Genomic DNA, 19,621 nt, shown 5'->3' with positions numbered 1-19,621 from the left:
TCGTTCACTCAAACATTGGTGGATGCTCAAGAGTATGTTGAAATTCTTACGAGTACATTTAGAGAGAGCAAGCCTCCAAAGATGTTTTCAAACTACATGGCATTGATGAGAAACATTCAAGGCCTTCTGCCTTTTAAGAGGCAATAAGACCAACAAGTTTGGTGGGATATCATGCTAGAGAACACATCCATCATGAAGAATTATGTCAGGGGGTAGTGACAAGATTTTGGCGGATGCTCAATAGTATGTTGAGACTTCCTATGAACACATTTAGAAAGAGCAAGCCTCCAAAGAAGTTTTCAAACTACATTGCATTGATGAGAAACATCATAGATTCAAAGCATTCTGGCATCATATATTCAATGCATTCTGGCTTTTAGGAGACTAACAAGTTTGGTGGGATGTCATGCTAGGGGAGAACACATCCATCATGAAGAACTATGGGGGGAGCATAGTGTCAAGACTGAAAGGAAACTCAATGGTGAGTTTGAAGTGGCTCTACTAGATTAATCATGACAGAAATCATAGCGTTAAAAAGTTAAAAGTGAGGTTTCTAGTGAAAGGTTTCTTCCAAAGCACGCAAGTGGGCTATAAGGAGGCTTTTGCTCCAATCACCAAGTACATTTTTCCATTAGCTTTATTAGGTCTTTGGTTTGATTTTTGAGATGGAGAATACAAAATACATCGAATGGATGTAAAGAAACCTTTCCTGTTTTTGAAGTTTGGTAGCTACTCCACCAAGAATTTCTATTCAAGAGATAATGGAGTGACTTCAAGAGCATTAACTTCTCCACGTCATCCTGAAGAATGCCACCTTTTATGGCAGTACTCATTGCTACTACCCCATCTAGAATAACACCTTTGCTTGGCTCTTAAACAAACAATTCACCAACTCAGTTTTGAACCTTCAGCACCCAAGTAATTCCTCCAACCAATAATATTCCAAAGGAGTCACACCAGCAATAGCTGGAAATTAATTTCCAAGTTATTTAATTAACAAAATGTAAAGATGAGCCACCTAGGGTTTAAAAATTTCACACTAATTGGAATTTAAAATTCACTGACGAAAGAAAAAGGAAACGTGCATGCCTTTTGAAAAAACTCGGTGCCTGTGGTCCTATGAAGTTATTCTGGCTTAAGCAGAAAGCACCATGGTCCTATGAAGTTATTTGCATCCACATTTAACCATATTTTCTTGAAAAGCTGGTTCTGGCTGAAGTATACTGTATATACAATCCATTTCTAACATGAAATGTTTATTGCCAGGAGCATATGAAAATAAAGAGGTGAATAACTCATATTTCAATTTTCTATTCGCTGGCATTCAACAATGCAACTCTCAAACAAAAGACGAAGGCAGCAAAGTGGGAAATACTATTTACAAATTTGATAGATAAGTCATCAGCCAGAAAGGGAAATGAATCAAAAATACCTTTTTCATATATACAGAAATAGGCTTAATGATCATTGATGTATATGTAATCTACATTTGATGATCTGAGTCTTTTGAAATTGAAATAAATATTGCTTCAACAAAACGCAAAACAAAAATTGATCTCCTAAAAAGAGCATCATATTACTAGCGAGTACAAATGAAAACAACCCTCACCATGGTGCTTAAAGCACGGTATAGAAGAGTACTTTTCATAAGTCCTAGCTGTTTACAAAGTTTCATTGCAACTTTCTTGGCTATCAGAACTCCTTCAGGACCAAAAAGACCCGGTGGTAGGAACCCACCCTCCAGAAGTAGGTAAAGCCTTCAGATTCTTCATATTTTCATCGCCTTACACTGTCAAAGCAAAAATTCATGAGTGCACTTTAGAGCACTTTAAACATGTTCACAAATTCTACCTCAAAACCCCATTTCACAAGTCTTAATCCGGCTCCAACTCTTCACAACTCAATTATCATGTCCACACAAAAGTGACTTACCCTGATTCTGTCCATCTTACTTGATATAAATATATTCAACAGCGGGTCTCAAAATATTCCCCGTCCCAGGAACTTTCACTTTATCCTACAAGGCCACAATAACCAAACTATTGGAACGCTACCCACTGAACCTCCTTACTGTGTTACTTTTTCCCTGCAAATGAAGTAGAAACTTCATATTGGAAACAGAACAATTTCACAGATTCAAAGGCTTTTAAAGGCAGTGCTTCAAAGGTGTTAATAATGTTGCTGCCTTACACTCCATGAACTGTACCATCTGTGATAGCTTCTATATCCTTCCTGCTCTTAACCAAGGTCCGTTTCTTAGTATCAAAATCAACTTTCTCCAAATCTCCAGCAATTCCAATATAACCATAAAATTGCTTCTTGTTATCCTTCACATTTCCATCAGCCTGTAAAAGATCTGAATCTTCGGAAAGATTTTGTTGGCTTTCATGTTGGGACTGAACTTGAAGCCAATCACTTCTTCCACAATGGTTGTCTTCACAATATTTATGCAATCGTTCAGCCTCCTGTAACCCAGAAAAAGTTGGAGAGAATTTGACAAGTAGTGTGCCTTGAATAGTACTACTTCCATTCACTACCTTCATTTTGCCATTGCTGAATCCAAGACCTGGTAGAAATAAGAAACTAAAGTAACATTAGAGAAACAAATATCACATTTTCATTTGAACAACCGCATGCAAAAACCTGTAAAAAGCATTATGTTAATCATAACAACATCCCACATACACATTTAAAGAAATATGCCTTCCCAACTTGTTAGGATGTAGTGATTTTCTAGTGAGTACCTTGTTTACTTGGATACATGTCATAGATTTTAATATCAATTGTTACAACAAATAAAGTTACCCAAAGCAGAGAGCATATTCATAAAAAATATGCTGCAACTTGAATTTAAAAAGAGACTCTACCTTGAAGAATCTCATCCATATCTAGATTGCTAACAACATGCTCAGACCCATCTTTGTTCATTTCACCGTTTGCATTATGCACAATAACCAGTGGTGGCCATAGAATAAGATCTTCTTTCATGGCTCTTGCATCGGGCAATGGAAGTAACTGGTACCCTTTCGCATTACCTGGTGGTACAACGTGATTCCAACCCATCAAGACACACAAAGCCTTATGCAGGCCCAAGTGTTCTGCTCTAAGGCCAACTTTTAGAGAATTGAACGTATGCATAACCAAGCTGTGTGTATCTATGAAATCTTTTGGAAACCTGCAAAGGAGAATATAGAAACAAAATGTCATTATAAATAAGAAGCTAAATTTCCAGACAGAAAATTTAAGCGAAATACACAAACTACAGAAAGCCATATCAATAATATAGCTATTTGCAAAAAACATAAACTAGAGATAATCATATAATTGGAAAATTCATTCCCGAAAGAACATTGACAGAAACCTATAAATCCCTACCAATAATAGTTTAAATCCACCTAAATAATGTCACAGGTCAAGGGACACAAGAACTACTTCCTCAACAACCAATGCCATTTACCATTGTTATCCTATGGAACTCTTTATGTGAATTAAGACTAATAAGATTATTATCAAGCAGTGGCTGACTATACAAAGGATCAAATCATAAATGTTATACACAACACAGGCTCTTTTACAGAATAATGATGGCACTGATTTTTCTGACCAAATCCATTATCCTCAAACCCAAACTTGATGTTCATGCCTGGATTTTTGTCAGTAAGAATAATTATTACTGTATTAGCTACTTGCTACCGAACCAAACAATCATAATTTAAGGCAGGAATTTTGCTCTGAATCGGGCCATGAACGTATATTGCCAACTACCAGAAAATGGCCAGCTTTTGACCAGGCCACGCCACCACCAGTCTCATCCTTAATCAATTAAAAATAATAATAAAATTAAAATTATTTCGGACCAACTTATGCCACATGTCATGATAGCCTTAGGCATGGGCATTACACATCCCCCTCATACCTGGCTTTAGAATGCTGCACCTCACTCAAAGTCTGTTATGATGTTATGAACACATCATAACAGAAAAGAGGGATTATCCACAATACAAACAACTTCATCAATACTCATCAAGATACATTTTCAATTTGAACGTTGGTTGTTCCAGGTAGTCAAAATACCACTAGCTAGCCTAGGATCACAAAATGTGGACATCAGAAAAAAACTTCACTCATGTCCATTCAATACTAAGCATTGAACTTTCAAGGTAATGACAGGGATGCATCAATATTTGGATAAGTTATCATATTGAAAATGACCCAACAAATACATCAAATTATGGATAGCAAATAAAGTGCATGCACGAGTTATTGACTCTCGGAGTCTCAATAAACACAAATATATTTGTGTTTATCTGAGAGGGGGGAGCTAGCCTCAAGGGTTAGCTCAACTGGTCAAGTTCCCTTGCTAAGTACCTCGCTGATTGGGAGGTCACAGAGTCAATTTTCCTCGATGCCCTTGGGGTTAGGCCCTGCTAGTTTGGCCAGCGGGAATTGATTCCCTTCAGGGTTGATCTGCCCAGATTTTCCGTGGATGTAGCAGCCTCCCAGTGTCCTGAACCACCATTTAACAAAACAAAACAAAAAACTAAGGGGGGGGGGGGCTGTGGGGTATTAAGTAATCATACAGAAAATGACCCAACAAATACATCAAATTATGGATAGCAAATAAAGTGTATGCACGAGTTATTGACTCTCAATAAACACAAGTACATTTGTGTATCTGAGAGGGGGGAGCTGCGGGGCAGACTAATAGTATAAATTTGTGGAAAGTAATTGCCAATATGGTATTTAATAAACATTACTAAGTTGTATTAAACTTAAAATTATAAATAAAAAGTTAAAAACAAAATTCAAACTTATAATAGCACTAAAGAGAAAGAGAATATATAAAATCATAGATATGTATATATATGATTGAAAAAATAATTGTCCATATGCACATGTCCTTGCTTAGTTGCATGTGTGCTTGAAAGCTAATAATAGGTGCTTGCTTGTGTAAGGTGTGCACTGTGTGCACAGGAGGATGGGTGGTTAATCAAGTGAATTTTTCATAAATCAGTATAAAGTGTAGGAATGGATATAGATCTTAATGCACAATGCGTCTTCCCTCCAAATGGCATGTTCCACCAACATCTGTTTTCTAACTTTCATCAAACAGAGTCTGGAGATTTAAAAATTAAGTCATTTTATACTTCGCCTCGCCAACAATGCCTAGAAATTGCAAAATAAAACATTATTTCCCACACTTGATTGTTACAAAATGTCGGTATTGCCATCTACTACAAGTATGGACCTAACAACGTTGAAATCCAATATACCAACACTCAGCTTGATACAGAAAGGTACTGTCGTTATCCCAGATTAGGCTATTTATTTTTCAATGCTGTTAATCATTACTAATGCATGAATCAGAAGGAATGAAGTTAAAAGCTCTGTTCAGTGATTTGACAAACACTTTGTCTTCCAGAGAGTTGAAGATGCCTCTAATCTCAAGAGTATGGTTTCAAGACTAAGGAAACATCTGTACCTAAATTTCATATAACTTGCTTCTCTTGGCACAGATGGGGTCACATTATCTATGATGAAGGCCCAGTTTCAAACACAATCTCACCCATCTAAAAAGCATCTTTGAACCTGATTCAGTCAGAAGTAAAGCCTGTTCCTTGAGAACTTCATTCTTAAGAATTTAAAAGGAATAACCACATGTCATGCTATTTTGCATCACTTTGCAGTAATCTTCTTCCATAAAACAAATGTCATCAGTTATGCGAGCCAACACCAACAGAAGCCAAACCCAAAAATGCTCAGAATTGCTGCAATAATGTTATATTTCATTGTCCCTGGAAATGATAACAGATACCTCATCAGCATGTCGATTCAGCTGAATAACTGGATAATAGCTATCGTCACAGTTGAATGAATCAAACATGATGTGGCAACCATGCTATATTTTCTCCTCTACATGGATGACTATCAGCATTTTGTGGTACAGTTTAACATTTCTGCCATGATTCTTGAATTTATTAATCTGTAAATGTTGTTGATTTTCTAACTTGTGCTACAGATTCTGCACTGTACTACAATTTCTACAGAAAACTAAAAGCAGCAGAATAAGACTGTCAAAACCTGTCACTTGATGCTGGCGAAGTCACCACTTGTCACGATCATATATAATCTAATCTAATATGTCTGGATGGATCGGGATGCACACTGTCTGTATTGAATTCGCTGTCGCTTACTGCACTTCGTTCGTGTGATAGTTCAGAGATAAAATATGTATATGAAGAGAGTTGGCTTCGGAAGGTGCGAAATAGATCTTATATGTATTTGCGCTGTTCGATGAGCCCTTGTAGTGGTGGCGGTTGACTGATCATTGCCATTATCTAGTTAGTTGTAGATCGATCGGCTGCTGTGAGATGGTGAGCCTTTCGTTCCGGGCTTCTAGCTTCTAATATGGGGATACACGTAGCCGGTGCAGTAGTTACTACACATGCCCTGGGCGTTGCTATTTGGGTTATTGGAAAGGCGACAAGGTCGTAGCCGGTGAAGACAAGTTCAGACAAGGTGAGTTACATTGCTATTGCAATTGGTAGGACGGATGCTCCAAAGACGGGTGCTTACCTGGCTGGCTTGTGAGGTTTTAGCTGGAGGTCGACTACAGCAGGTGCAGTTCGGTGAGTGCAACGGATGCCTCGCTCGTTACAGTCTCCGCTCGGATAGCCGTCGGTCCCTGCGCCACCTACCACTCTGAGCTCTCGGGCACACACAACCTGGCTACTGGCACTAGCTAATCCTGACCTTAAGCTGACCCAACACCTACAGAACGGAGTGGTCAATATAGATTATATGGGGCGATACTATTGGGACTCAAGTGACGTGTAGTAGCAAAACTGACTGCTATGGGCGTTTCGCTGTTTTTATTAATTCTGAACATGAAAAAAACTGCTGCAGAAAATAATCCTAAACCGCTCACTGCTAGACTCCAGACTTACAAATGAATCTGTACCTCTGTTCTCCCACTTATAGATCTGAGTAGGGCATAACAGGTTTTACGAAAATTGGTTTGCCTGTCTCAAACTGAGAAGTAGAATTTACTAAAACTAAAACCAAACAGATTTTTATTTTTACTTTTGACTCCTAGTCTATCTTTAACTAATGGTGCATGCCTCTAAGAATAGCTGGTCGTTGCACATTCCTTGTCTAATGCTACCCTCTCACTCTGCCTGAAGTACTTTCATTAACACTCCCTCTTAAAAAGGAAAGTGTTCGCCACACCAAGTTGTTCTCTGGAGTCTGAACATCTCAAATATCCCTTTTGCAAGTGGTTTGGCCAAGATATTAGCAACTGATCCGTTGAAATGTATTGCAGAACCAGAACTCCCTTCTAAACACCATCTGTTATGAAGTGGGACCTAATTTCAATATGCTGATCAATCATGAAATACTAGATTTTCAAAGAGTTTAATACAACTCTGCTTGTCACAATAAATCAAAGTTGCATCCAAACTCTGCTCTATCAGCTTTGCTAGTAACTTGCAAAACCAGATAGCCTCACAACTAGCAGAACTGGCCACTAATTCTGCCTCTGCTGCACTAAGTGCTACACAATTTTGTTTCCTATTGAAACAAGAAACCATGCCTAATCTTAAACTTGTGTTACCTTATAAATTAAATGGCTAGACATTGTAACACTTGCTTCTGATACATCTCACATTGCCAAGATTAATAAGAAAATCATAAAAATTAACTAAATTATAACTTTATTTTAAATTATTATCACTATTATTAAGTATAATCAAAATTTATGACTCAAACATAAATACATTTAAAACAACATGTAACAATATTCTTAACCATGGAGATTCATCCCCAATATACCATTGTGATTCTTAGCCTGTAAATAGGATTTGTTACAATACCATGGGCCAATACCATGGCTTATCAAAATTCAATACCACATGCCCAAAAATCCATAAACTCATTTCATATGACACTTGTTCATAAGTTATTATTTTGATTAATCAATTTAATTAAAAGGGAAAAAAAAGGGCATAACTACTTTTTTAGATAAATCTCAACCTTTGATATGTGACTACTACTAATAAGAATATTCTAAAATATTTTGTGGAGATTAAATCCATACCATCCACCTAATATTTATTGATAATTAAATTAAAATTCCGGAAGCCCTATTCCAAAATAGACACACTTATCAGCATAGATAAAACATCTTGAAATGCTCTTCCGATCACTAGCACTACCCACCCAATCAAAATTTGAAAATCCTTGAAATAACACCTCTCCATCACCAGCATATCTCCGTCCAAAATGCATCATGCCCTTCAAGTACCGGAGCATAGGTTTTGCAACAACTCAATCAACCTACCTAGGCTGCACCATGCACGGACTCAAAGTGATGGATGAAAAGTACAAGGGAACCTATCAGTTGCATGTACATAGATGGATCAATCAAATCTAAATCAGAATTAATAAAGGACATCAGAGTTGCTACCATAGGAGTAGCCATTGGCTTGTAGTATATCATCTAAAATCTTTTAAAAATCTCAGTTAGGCACTTACCTTGTCCAAGGAAAACTTCATTGAGTCTTTGCCCCACCTCTAGACCTAGAAATTAGTGCATCAAGATTCAAGCCAATGTCCTTCATGTCAAATTCTTCACCAATTTTGTCCTATGCCATTCTATGAGTTTCTTTGAAATTCCTATCAATATAAAAATCACCGACATACGGGGCTAAAGCAAGATGATTGGAACAATCAACCAAATGCTAAAAATTAGAAATCTATCTTATCGAAACCCAAACTTGAAATGTAGTCATTGATCCTATAGTACCATGGACATGGTGAATTTTCAACCCATAAAGAACCTTCCTCAAACTACAAATATGGGTATTCATTTGTTGATGCCCATGCTTGTGCCATTGCTTCTTTATATGATGTGCAAAGAAGGATATTGCAAGCAATATAACTACTAGCCCTAGATCTAGCTCTCAATCTCTAAAGAGAGAAACTTCAATTCGATTCGAGACTACATCTCAATTTGGATCTTCACCACCTTGTTTCGAGTAAACTACACATCTTCACCACCTTGTTTTGGGTAAACTACTTAGTAAATGAATTAAACCTATATTGGATAGAGATCAAAAACAACAAAACCAAATGCTTCTACAACATCTAAAGGTTGCTCCATCCACAATTGGATCAATGGGTCTCATGCCCATTCACCTTTAAGCCTTTTGGCTAACTTTATGTAAACGTCCTCATTCAACCCATTAAAAAATGTTGTCTTATATCCATTTGATATATATAATAAACTCCAACCAAAGACTACTGCAAAAGAAATGATAAATCTGATAGAGGTATACCTAGCAAAAAGAGCAAAACTCTCCTCATAGCCAATTCACTCTTTCTAGAACTTTCTAGCCATGAACCACACTTGGTATTTCTCTATACTACCATCTACCACATGTTTAACCATGTACAACCATTGACTTACCCTATGATATAGGCACACTTTGTATTTCTCTATACTACTATATGCCACATGCTTAACCATGTACAAGTTACAACCATTGACTTCCCCTATGATATAGACACTATCACCCACACATCATTCTTCATGATATGTCATTCTACTATACCCAACTCCCTACTATCTCTCCTCATAATTGAAAGGTTTTGTATCAATAATGGAGGACATTAGTGCAACATAATTAGGGAACTTTTAGAAGGATGGCTTACTCAAAAGGAAGATGGAGCACCAACTTGCTCTACTGCCTCCTTCAATGTCTAGGTGAGCCATCTAGGATTTCTAGTTGAACACGGGTAAAGAGGCAGCCCCAACACCTTTGGAAACTTGCGAATATGAATCTATTTCTTTTATTTTTCTAATTTCTACAAATATGCTTTTGGGGCAGCAAGAACCTCCATGGTCATTATTAGAGATTCCTACGACTTAGAGGACCATGCATCCTCATCAAACTTGACATCTTTTCTCACAACTACCTTCCATTGAGATGGAATGTAAACTCTACAGACTTTTGAGGTCTTCACTATAACCTATAAAGATGCCCTTCAAACTAGTAGGTTCTAACTTGATCCTTTTCTCATCAAGGATATGAATGTAGACAATATAACCAAAAACAGAAAGATATGATACCTGAGGCTTCTCACTTGTGAATGCCTCCTTTGACGTCTTTCGAATACAGATAGCAGTAAGACATGCTTCTACCTAGAAACACATGGATCGATGATACAAATCATGAATCATGGATTTGGTTGTTTTTGTGATCAATCTATTCTTCCTCTCTGCAACCCATTTTGCTAAGGTTTGTAAGGAACTGTCAGCTCCTCCTTGATTCCAACTTCCTTCCAAAAGCTATCAAACTCCTTAGAGGTATACTCCCCTCCATTGCTAGACCTTAAACACCTTAATTTTACTTGTTTTATTTTTCTACAAGGGCCTTGAACCCTTGAAACTTCCTGAAGACCTCATCCTTGGACTTCATTAACAAAAGAATCTTCAACAAAAAATACACAGTAAATGTTACCTAATAATAAAGTTGAACACATGGGTCCAAATGTATCTAACTGGATTGGGTCAAGAATCTCTCTTGACCTATGCTCATTTCTAGGAAAAACAACTTTCACATGCTTTATAAGAGCACAACTCTTGCACACTCCTTTCTTCTCAACCTTTAAGTCTGGTAATCCCTACACCATGTTCTTCAAGGTTGACAATGCTCCATAATGCAAGTGACCTAGTCTCTCATGCCAAAGTTCACACAAGTTGTCATTGTCATGCACTAGATCTCTCACGAGATCCCCCTGCAACCTACATAAACCACCCTTACAAACACCTTTGGCCAACACCTAAATAAGATCCAAGCATCTCTTTTAGATGAGAACTTGTTGATTGTCAAACTTAACTATATATCCAAAGCTCTATCATCATTGAAATTGAAAGGATATTTTTAGTTAAGCCAAGTACATACAAAACACCAATGGTCATGAGGATGTCACCTAATCGCATTTGGACTAAGATGGATCCCACTCCTACAACTACATACATGGTATCATCACCAAGTTCCACTTGCATGCTAGACTCTTGTTCCTGAAAATTGTCGAAGGACTCTTATTAGAGGTCTCATGTTTGGAGGTTCCATTATCCACATACTAGCAAACACCAAACATGTGTTATCTGATAGGCACGAGACCATAGAGAAGTGTGTCTAAAGCTTGGATGAAAACTAACCCACTCCAACTAATGCTTCTCCACTCCCTACAAACAGCTTATACCATTGTCGCTTCCCCTTCCCCTTCTTCTCATGACACTTAGAAAAAAAGTGCCCAAACTTTTGACACTTGTGAAGCCCTAGATGTGGCTCAAATCCTTATTTCCGTAGATAGAGGAACCTAAATCCTCTCTCTTCCCTTCCTAACTCCTTCCAAGCCCTCCTTTCTTGTTGCCCATGTTCATCTTGCTAATGACGGCAAGATTCTCCTCCTCCTCCACACCTACAATAATAGGTCTCCAATCTCGTCTCCTCCTAGATGAAGTCATCCCCTAGTTTCTCAAAAGTAGGAATCTTTTTCCAAGCAAAATACCCACAGACAAAAGGTTTCAAGGAAGAAGAGAACCCATTTAATGCAATGGGTACTAGCTCTTCACCCTTGCTCTCCAACTACTGCAATATTATCACAAAGTTCAATGATCTCATCAAGTGGGCAACTACAATGTCTACCTTGCTCATCTGAATGGCTCTAAATTTATTCCTCAACATCTTATAACTGATGTTCTCGCTCTAATAAAGAGTGACTAGAATATCAAACATGTCATTTCTCGTGATCTTCTCATCGAACTGAGGGATCAAAAGATCTTTCACAAAGTCGAGGATGACTTGCTTGACCTCAGCCATATTCCTTTTATCATTTACCAAGAAGAAGGGATTGGTAAGCTCTACAACTAGATTTTCAACAAAATTCGACAGATCATGCTCCTTCAACAACGTCTTTACTCAACACTTCCATGGAATGAAGTTAGAGGGACCTTTCAATCTATCTTAATATCTGATCCCCACAGATCCTGCTCCTCCGACATCCTTATCCAAAAATTCCACAAAAAGAGGCTAGCGGGACCTTCCACTCTGTCTTCATATATGTGACTGAGTATAGTCATACTGCTGCACTGGAATCTTCTGCAAAACAAAACAGATCAGTATCCTAACCAAAGAAAAACAACCTGACCACAGGTCCACTGTGCTTTAGTTAAGCATGCATCATGAGTATCTCACCCCTGAAAGCTCCCAACAGCTCCCTCTCACAGGTAGAATCCCCACAGTCCATTCAAAGATTCCTAGAAGGTTTCAGCAAACCACTCACACTATGCTGAAATTTTTTAACTCATGGTAGACAGATTCTGCACTGTACTACAATTTCTACAGGAAACTAAAAACAGCAGAACTACGAACCTATCAAGTTGGCTGTGTTAAAATCTATAAACAAATGATGTAGAAAAACAGTCACTGCTTTTATTAATCCTGAACATTTAAAAAAACAAAAAAAAAACACACTGCTAAAGGAAAACACCCTTAAGCTGCTCACTGCTAGATTCAAGACTCGATGAATGAATCCATACCTCTTCCCTCTCCCTGACAGATCAAAATAGCGGTTACTAGGTTTTCCAAAAATATGTTTGCATGTGACTAAACTCCAAAATAAAATTCACTAAAAATTAAACCAAACAGAAATTAATTTTTATTGACTCGTAGTCTATCTTTAACTGGTGGCATGTGCCTCTAAGAGTAGATAGTGGTAGCTCATGCCTTATTTAAGGCCATATGGCAAGCACATGGATGCATGCACCCTCTCCCTCTATAATTCAAGAGGGATGCAACCATATCATCTGCTGCTGTAGAATATTGTCTGTAGTTGGCATGTACATGCATGCATGCACCCTCTCCCTCCCCCTCAGTAAATGTTCCAAATACTGTTTCCCTGAGAAAGTCTGCATATCTAGCCTATAAGCAATTAAGACCAGAGAAGAATTTGTTCAAATTTCATAGCTTCAGCTGCACCAATTAGAATCAATGAATCATCAACTGAAGACCAAAAGTAGCACGCTCTAATGATAAATCTCATTGGCTAAAACGTTATATCTGGAATTTAAATTGTTGAAAATACTTGTAGCTGTAAGATATATGATAACAGCTTCAGGCCACAAAATTACAAGGAAAAACGGCAACTTCATCAAAACATTACAGCTATAGACTTGCTATCATGTGTAACCACCAGGCATTTGCACAATCTGACTTCTCATGAGGACTTTAGTTATCATGCAAGTCAGTAGATCTATGGAGTTTCTCAAACTAAATCTGTAAAGGTTCTCAGTTGACCCCTTTCTCAACTTCAATGTTCAGTCTCCTGTTTTATTAGCATCATAGCAAACTCTAGAACCAGAGATGCTTTCCTTTCATGACATAAACAGCCAATAAGATTTAACAGAGGGATCCCTTAAGGACGAACCAGTAACTACTGACTACTTTCGAACAAGAAATGAAATCAAAAGTAAAGGTTAAGAAAGGGCTGATGAAAGGGACAATATATTCATAAAAAACTCTAAAAAGTTAAAACTTGAGATTGTGGGCATCTCTGGGAACTAAAGAATTATATTTGATGTTATCTTAGAAAGAGAGAACTCAAAGATCTTAAGTGCAGAACTTGAATCAAGAAAAATATACATTTTTGACTCATAAATTTTTCGTGTGCAATAGTACTTAACAAATCAGAACACAGACCTGCTGCTACACACGATGCAAGGCAAGGATCCAGCTTTCCCCTGCTCTTCATAAAGTTTTCGTTGCAATGGATCCTCATTGAGAACTTTTGAAAAACGCAGAAATGCTCTCTGAACTTGTTGTTTGAAGGCATCAGAATCCTCAGGCAAATCAAGCTGCTGAAAAGATTCCTCATTGCATAATAGTTCATCATCTTTTGCACAAGGCCTATTCCATGAGGTGCCTTGTTCATCATACTGAACACTGGCTTTCTGAAATTTGTAAGGGCGATGGAAACTCTGTTCTTCCTTGATGTTCTGCCTGGGATCATTGGCATAGTGCCAGTCTCGTTTTTTCCATCTTGACTGACCACTGAACTTTGCCTGGTTAATCTTTGACTCAGGTGATTGCCTTGACATATGAAATGAATTGCCCCGAGGGGATAACCTCGAATCAGAAACCCTTCGCAAGCTATCATCATTGGATGTTCTCCCCACATATGTACGATAGATATTTTTTTCTTGATCTCTCCAATTATTCTCATCAAGATCCATTTCTTGAAGCTTCTTAGACTTATCCCAGTCCTTCAGAATGACCCGCTCTATGTCACCCCTATGATTATCCTCATCAATGTACTTCCTTTTCAACACTCTGCGAACATTTCCATGTAAGTCCAGCTCTCGAATAGGTAGGTGTGATCTGGATAAAGGGCTTAACCTAGATCCACGTGGACTAGCAGTGGCCTCTTGTAAGGAGGTCCTAGCTTTTTCCAATTGATCCATATCAGAAAGTTCTCTTCTGTATGGATACTCTTTCCTATCATGCCTGATTAAATTATTTTGTGATGCCTCCCTTCTCAAAACATCCGATATGTGACCCCTCTTTGAATTAAAAGATTCTCCATGCAAATCACTTGAAATAGCCCGTGGAGGGGAGGTCTTGCACATATTTCCATAGTGGTCTACTGGATCCCTTTCCATGGGATGATCATTTTTTACACCTCTCAAGTGTCTTCCTATATCTCCAGTGTCTTCCATCTGATCAGGCCTGTGACCATCAATATATGATCTTACCAAAGATCCATACTGTGAAGTTGCTCCCCTTTGGGAGCTACAAGCACTATCTTGATATAGGCTATGCTGGTCATTGATGTACACGTCATGAGACACAAAATTACCCTCAGGCCTCTCTCTCCTGGCATATTCTGTGTAATGAGCTAAAGATTGGCCTCTAGATGGGCTACCATGCAATCGTTTTCGCAAACAAGGCTGAAGACCTTCGGGAGACAAGTTCTGTGTATTAAGTACTAAACCATTCTCATTGATGTAAGTATCTCTCTGTCTGTAGTTTTCATGAGTAGAAACATTATGCAACTTGCCACTACTGAAGTCTTCTGAGGATGCATGTAAAGAATCTCTATGTCCAGAAAACAAGGCACCCCTAGATAATCTAGAAGTGTCGGTATCTAATGCTGAGCTTTTACACTGGACCAACCCAATATTATATGTCGTATTCCTTGAATAATCCATCTTTTTCATATGTTCCTCTTCCTGATCAACAGCTTGTCCCAGTGATAGTCTGCCACAATGTAACTCATGGTTACTCTTTGATTTGGTATATTGGGGATCCTGACAATGTTGGGTTCCAACCAGATTTGGAGGGGGGCCAAATGCCTCATTGCCATCTGAATACAATATACCAGTATTACTGCAAATCACGTCATTATTGGAGTACGGTTTGGATTTGGACAATGGATTCTCTGAACTCGTAGGAGGCAATGTGAAAAAAGTCTGCACTGTTCCATCTTTCAACACAATAGATCTTTGCTCTAACATGCCACAGGTATCTAGAACTTTCCCCTCTACAGACCTGCTTGCAAATTGAGTATCCTTATTTTGGTTAAGTAATTCAGGATCCCTTCCTATAACTTTGTTCCCGTTTCCAGCACTGTTTACAGGTGCAGATAAAGCTAAGGAAGAAGTAAAAGAAGAATTGCGGCCTTGAAGGAGGCCATCCTGTCCATCAGTGTAATGAAATGAAGAATATTTTCTGTCTGACAATGGCAATGGCCTTCTGAACTCCTCTATATCTGCAACTGATGACCACCTCGATGCTTCAATGGATGAGGGCCTTCTGATCTCATCGTGTCTTCTGTGTAATGTAGTAATCGTTTTCTGTGTGAAATTATCCCGGTTATTAACGGAATACTTCGGGTACTGCTCGTTTACAAATTCTCGACTGGTATCGGAATACTTCGGATACTGCTCGTTTACAAATTCTCGACTAGCATCGGAATAGTTCGGATATTGCTCGTTTACAAATTTTCGACTAGCATCGGAATACTTCGGATACTGTTCCTTCTCGATGGATGAAGGCCTTCTGAGTTCCTCATCGCTTCTGGATGCTGTAGTAATCGATTTCTGTGTGAAGATGCCCTGGTTATCAACAGAATACTTCGGATTCTGCTCCTTTACAAATTCTTGTTTAGCATCAGAATATTTCGGATACTGCTCCTTTTCAATGGATGAAGACGCTCTGATCGTCTCGTCTCTTCTGGTTGCTGCAGTAACCGATTTCTCTATGAAATTGCTTCTGGTTGCTGCAGTAACCGATTTCTCTATGAAATTGTCCTGGTTATTACCCGAATACTTCGGATACTGCTCCTTTACAAATTCTCGCCTAACATCGGAATATTGTATTCTGGGCTCGTCACGCTTCGACGATGCCCTTGTTAAATTCTCACCACCTGCAGACAAATTTCTTACAGGTTTTCCCTGCTGAACCCCTCTTCCATCTCTTTGGCTTCTGCTTAGGCTTGAAGAAAGACGACGACGGCGATGATGGTGATGATGTTCATGCTCCTCTTGTCTTCCGGATACCGAATCCCAACCCCTATGCTTCTTCGAGTCATGAGGAGGACTTGAATGCCTTATTCCTCTCGCTCTCGCTCTCGCTCCTCCTCCTTTTACCATTTTGACGAGCTAACACACTCAATGAATAAAATTACTTTACTAAGGACTATATAGATATACGTATATGTGCAGATATATTGCAAGTGGAAACTCTTGCGAGTTTCGGCTCAAATAGTCCGCATTGCACCTTCAAAACCCCGTGTAAAATATGGACTCTTACAGAATAATAATGTTAGGATTAAACATCTCAATAAAGAACGCCCTAGCAAAACTTTCTGCAGACAATTCGGCGATGCAATCTTTTTATACACCATACGCAAAATTATCTGCATGCAAACTTATCTGCACCCCTGTGCACAACCTAAACGCTGAAGACTTTTACAGTATGTTTTCTCTGTTTTGGGGATTGAAAACCCGACCTAATCTCTATAGAAGTTGATTGGATTTTTTTCAAAAACAAGCAAAACGCAACGAATTTTTTGCACGAAAACAAAAAGAAAACATGAGAATACAAAAAGCATTTTGCGAGAGATAATTAAAACACCGCCAAGTTTTAATTTTCTGATTATGAAAATTAACATTACAGGATCGATGAAGATTTCTGACCTTGAATGCTTCGGCAAAATGGAAATGAAACCCTGAGAATAGATCTTTCAAGATTTGGCAGGCCGACCCACAGAAGCCGTGTCAAGGATATAGAGACTGAATACGCCGGTGGCCTACGCAACCCCCACAACAACCAGAAGAGAAGGGGTAAATAGGAACCAATAAACAAACTGCATGCCTTACACAAATGTAATAACAATCTTTCTGGATGCGTTTTTATATACTTCGATCTCTCGCACAATCATGGGGAGAGGGAAGGTTCCCGTCGATCCCATCATTCACGAGCAATTAAAGGAATAGCAGTAGGGTTTCTATCTGTTGTCCAAGTCGGAAGATGTTTTGGGACACAAGCCCTTGTATGTTGCTTAAAAGTCCCATGTGGCCGAGGTTTTTGAGCATGGTTGCTTAGCCTTCTGTGAGAGAATGTTCAATACTATTACTCTCGTCCTGGGATCGTGAGAATATTCGTGTGACCATACCCCAATTCCCTTAAAAGTGTGTTCAAAGTGGGCTGGGCTGGATTAACCATTCGCTTGGATGTGGGGATACTTGCACAACATGAATCACATCCCCTCTCAGCACTGTAGGCATAGTAAGATTGGTCCTATTCCCTAACATGTGAGGATATTCCTGCTCACCCAAAAAGAAATTACATATAAATTAAAAAAATTATAATAATAATATTCATTATCACTCAATTTGTTTTTTCAATAGTATTGGGTAATTATTATTATTATTATTATATAAATGTAAATTTAAATTTAATTTAGGTATCAAATGTCAAATGTTTAAGTATTGTTTTTTCCAAATTTAAATTTAAATGTCAAATGTTTAAGTATTGTTTTTTTTCTAGTGGAGAAGGTTTTTTTTAAAGTAAGTGTCTTGCATCCATATGTTCATTATATTATATATATATTTGTTTTTTTTAAGTCAAATGTTTAGGTATTATTCTTTTTCTAGTTTAGAAGGTTTTTTAAAGTAATTATATATAGTTATTTTGCGATTTGAATTTAGTAGAAGTTATTTTTTAAAAGGCTAATTTACATATGTTTTTCAGATTTATCAAAGTGTATTAGTTGTTTTATGAAATGTTTTTCTCATGTGTGGGTTTATCCAAGTATTATAAATTAAAAAGAATATTTAGCAACTTAATATTAAACATGAATTATTTAGGGTTTGTCCAATAATAATACATAAATCAAAAAGTTGGATAGAGCTATATGACTTAGAAGAACATAAACTCATTCTTAGATCTATAGTCAAAAGCAACATAAATGAAATTTGGAAAAGTGGTTCATGCATGTGCAGCCCTAATAGTTGCTGCAAATTGAGCTATACTTGTCCTCCCATCATCAAAACATTATTTTTTGCTTCTATGTCATGTGTCACTCCCTTACTTTCTCATTAGCAGCCTTTAATGCTCAAATGACCTTAATGAGATTTTCATACTCATGGTCTACCTAGTTAAGCTTCTTGAGAATTTTGTTGCATTGAGAACACTTGTCTTCTATAGCACATGCAATTAGAGTTTTGGCATGCCAATATAAGTCAAGGGTTTTCAAGTATTTTTTGTTCCTACTGAATTGTATATGGAATGCAAGGTCTCATTTCTTCTCCAATTCTAACATTAGGGGTCTATGCTCTCTTCTCGCAAACACCATTTTCCATTTTTTCCACCTCATACTTCAAGGAACCTATTGCGATATGCTTTTGTGGCTACGACAATTGGTGTCAAGAAACTTCCTATTTGGCCAATAATATTCCCAATTTTCGGTGATGGTTGACCAAACTACTAACTAGAGTGTTAGTGGCTCCAAACTTGGCACCAGATTCTATAGTAGTTCTTATATTCTTTAGATTTCCACCTCCAACATTACATGGCACCAAGACCTAGCAATAAGTCCCCCTGATTTTGTAACCACCCCTCCCACGTTTATCCTATTTCACTGGTCTATCGAGGTAAACATGAGAGGAAGAGTTACCATGACATGACCCAACCTCTAAGCTTCAGTTATGGAAGTGGGGCTAAAGGACCACCCCAAGTGATCCAACCCTAAGTTGGATAGCTTTTTCAGTGACTAAACACCCTAACTGCATGCACAAGCCTGCAAGGGTGTGGTTGTGACCCTCCAACCACATACAAAAGCCTGCCTAGGTGTGGCTGTGACCCAAACTGTTCAGTTCAGTGCCTGTGATCTTGAGATCTAAGCCACAATTCCAAGCCAGCCTCCATACCACTGCTCATAACTTCCTAAAACTTTCCAGAATGGTAAAAGACTTGAAGACAATGTCGATCATACCAAACTTGATCAAAGACTTGACCTAACCATGCCTAACCATGACAGTCATTTCGTC

The 19,621-nt window shown here is 38.1% G+C and overlaps 1 protein-coding gene across 1 annotated transcript; it reads right to left on the bottom strand.

Annotated features, from left to right (window-relative positions):
- Positions 1–1,418: 1,418 nt before the first annotated feature.
- Positions 1,419–17,807, bottom strand: LOC149191611 (uncharacterized). The gene is made up of 4 exons (XM_089404359.1): positions 17,267–17,807; positions 13,770–16,729; positions 2,868–3,175; positions 1,419–2,566 (listed from the first exon to the last, which is right to left on the bottom strand). Exons 2-4 carry the CDS (start codon positions 16,718–16,720, stop codon positions 2,187–2,189), a joined length of 3,639 nt encoding a protein of 1,212 aa, XP_089260485.1. The 5' UTR covers positions 16,721–16,729; positions 17,267–17,807; the 3' UTR covers positions 1,419–2,186.
- Between the last annotated feature and the right edge of the window lie 1,814 nt (positions 17,808–19,621).

This window comes from Pinus tabuliformis, chromosome 2_2, assembly GCF_031772625.1.
Source record: "Pinus tabuliformis cultivar Carrire ecotype Pingquan chromosome 2_2, CPIR1, whole genome shotgun sequence".
NCBI classification, from domain to species: domain Eukaryota; kingdom Viridiplantae; phylum Streptophyta; class Pinopsida; order Pinales; family Pinaceae; genus Pinus; species Pinus tabuliformis.
Note: the sequence above shows the minus strand (reverse complement) of the source record. Positions and strands in the feature narration are given on the sequence as shown.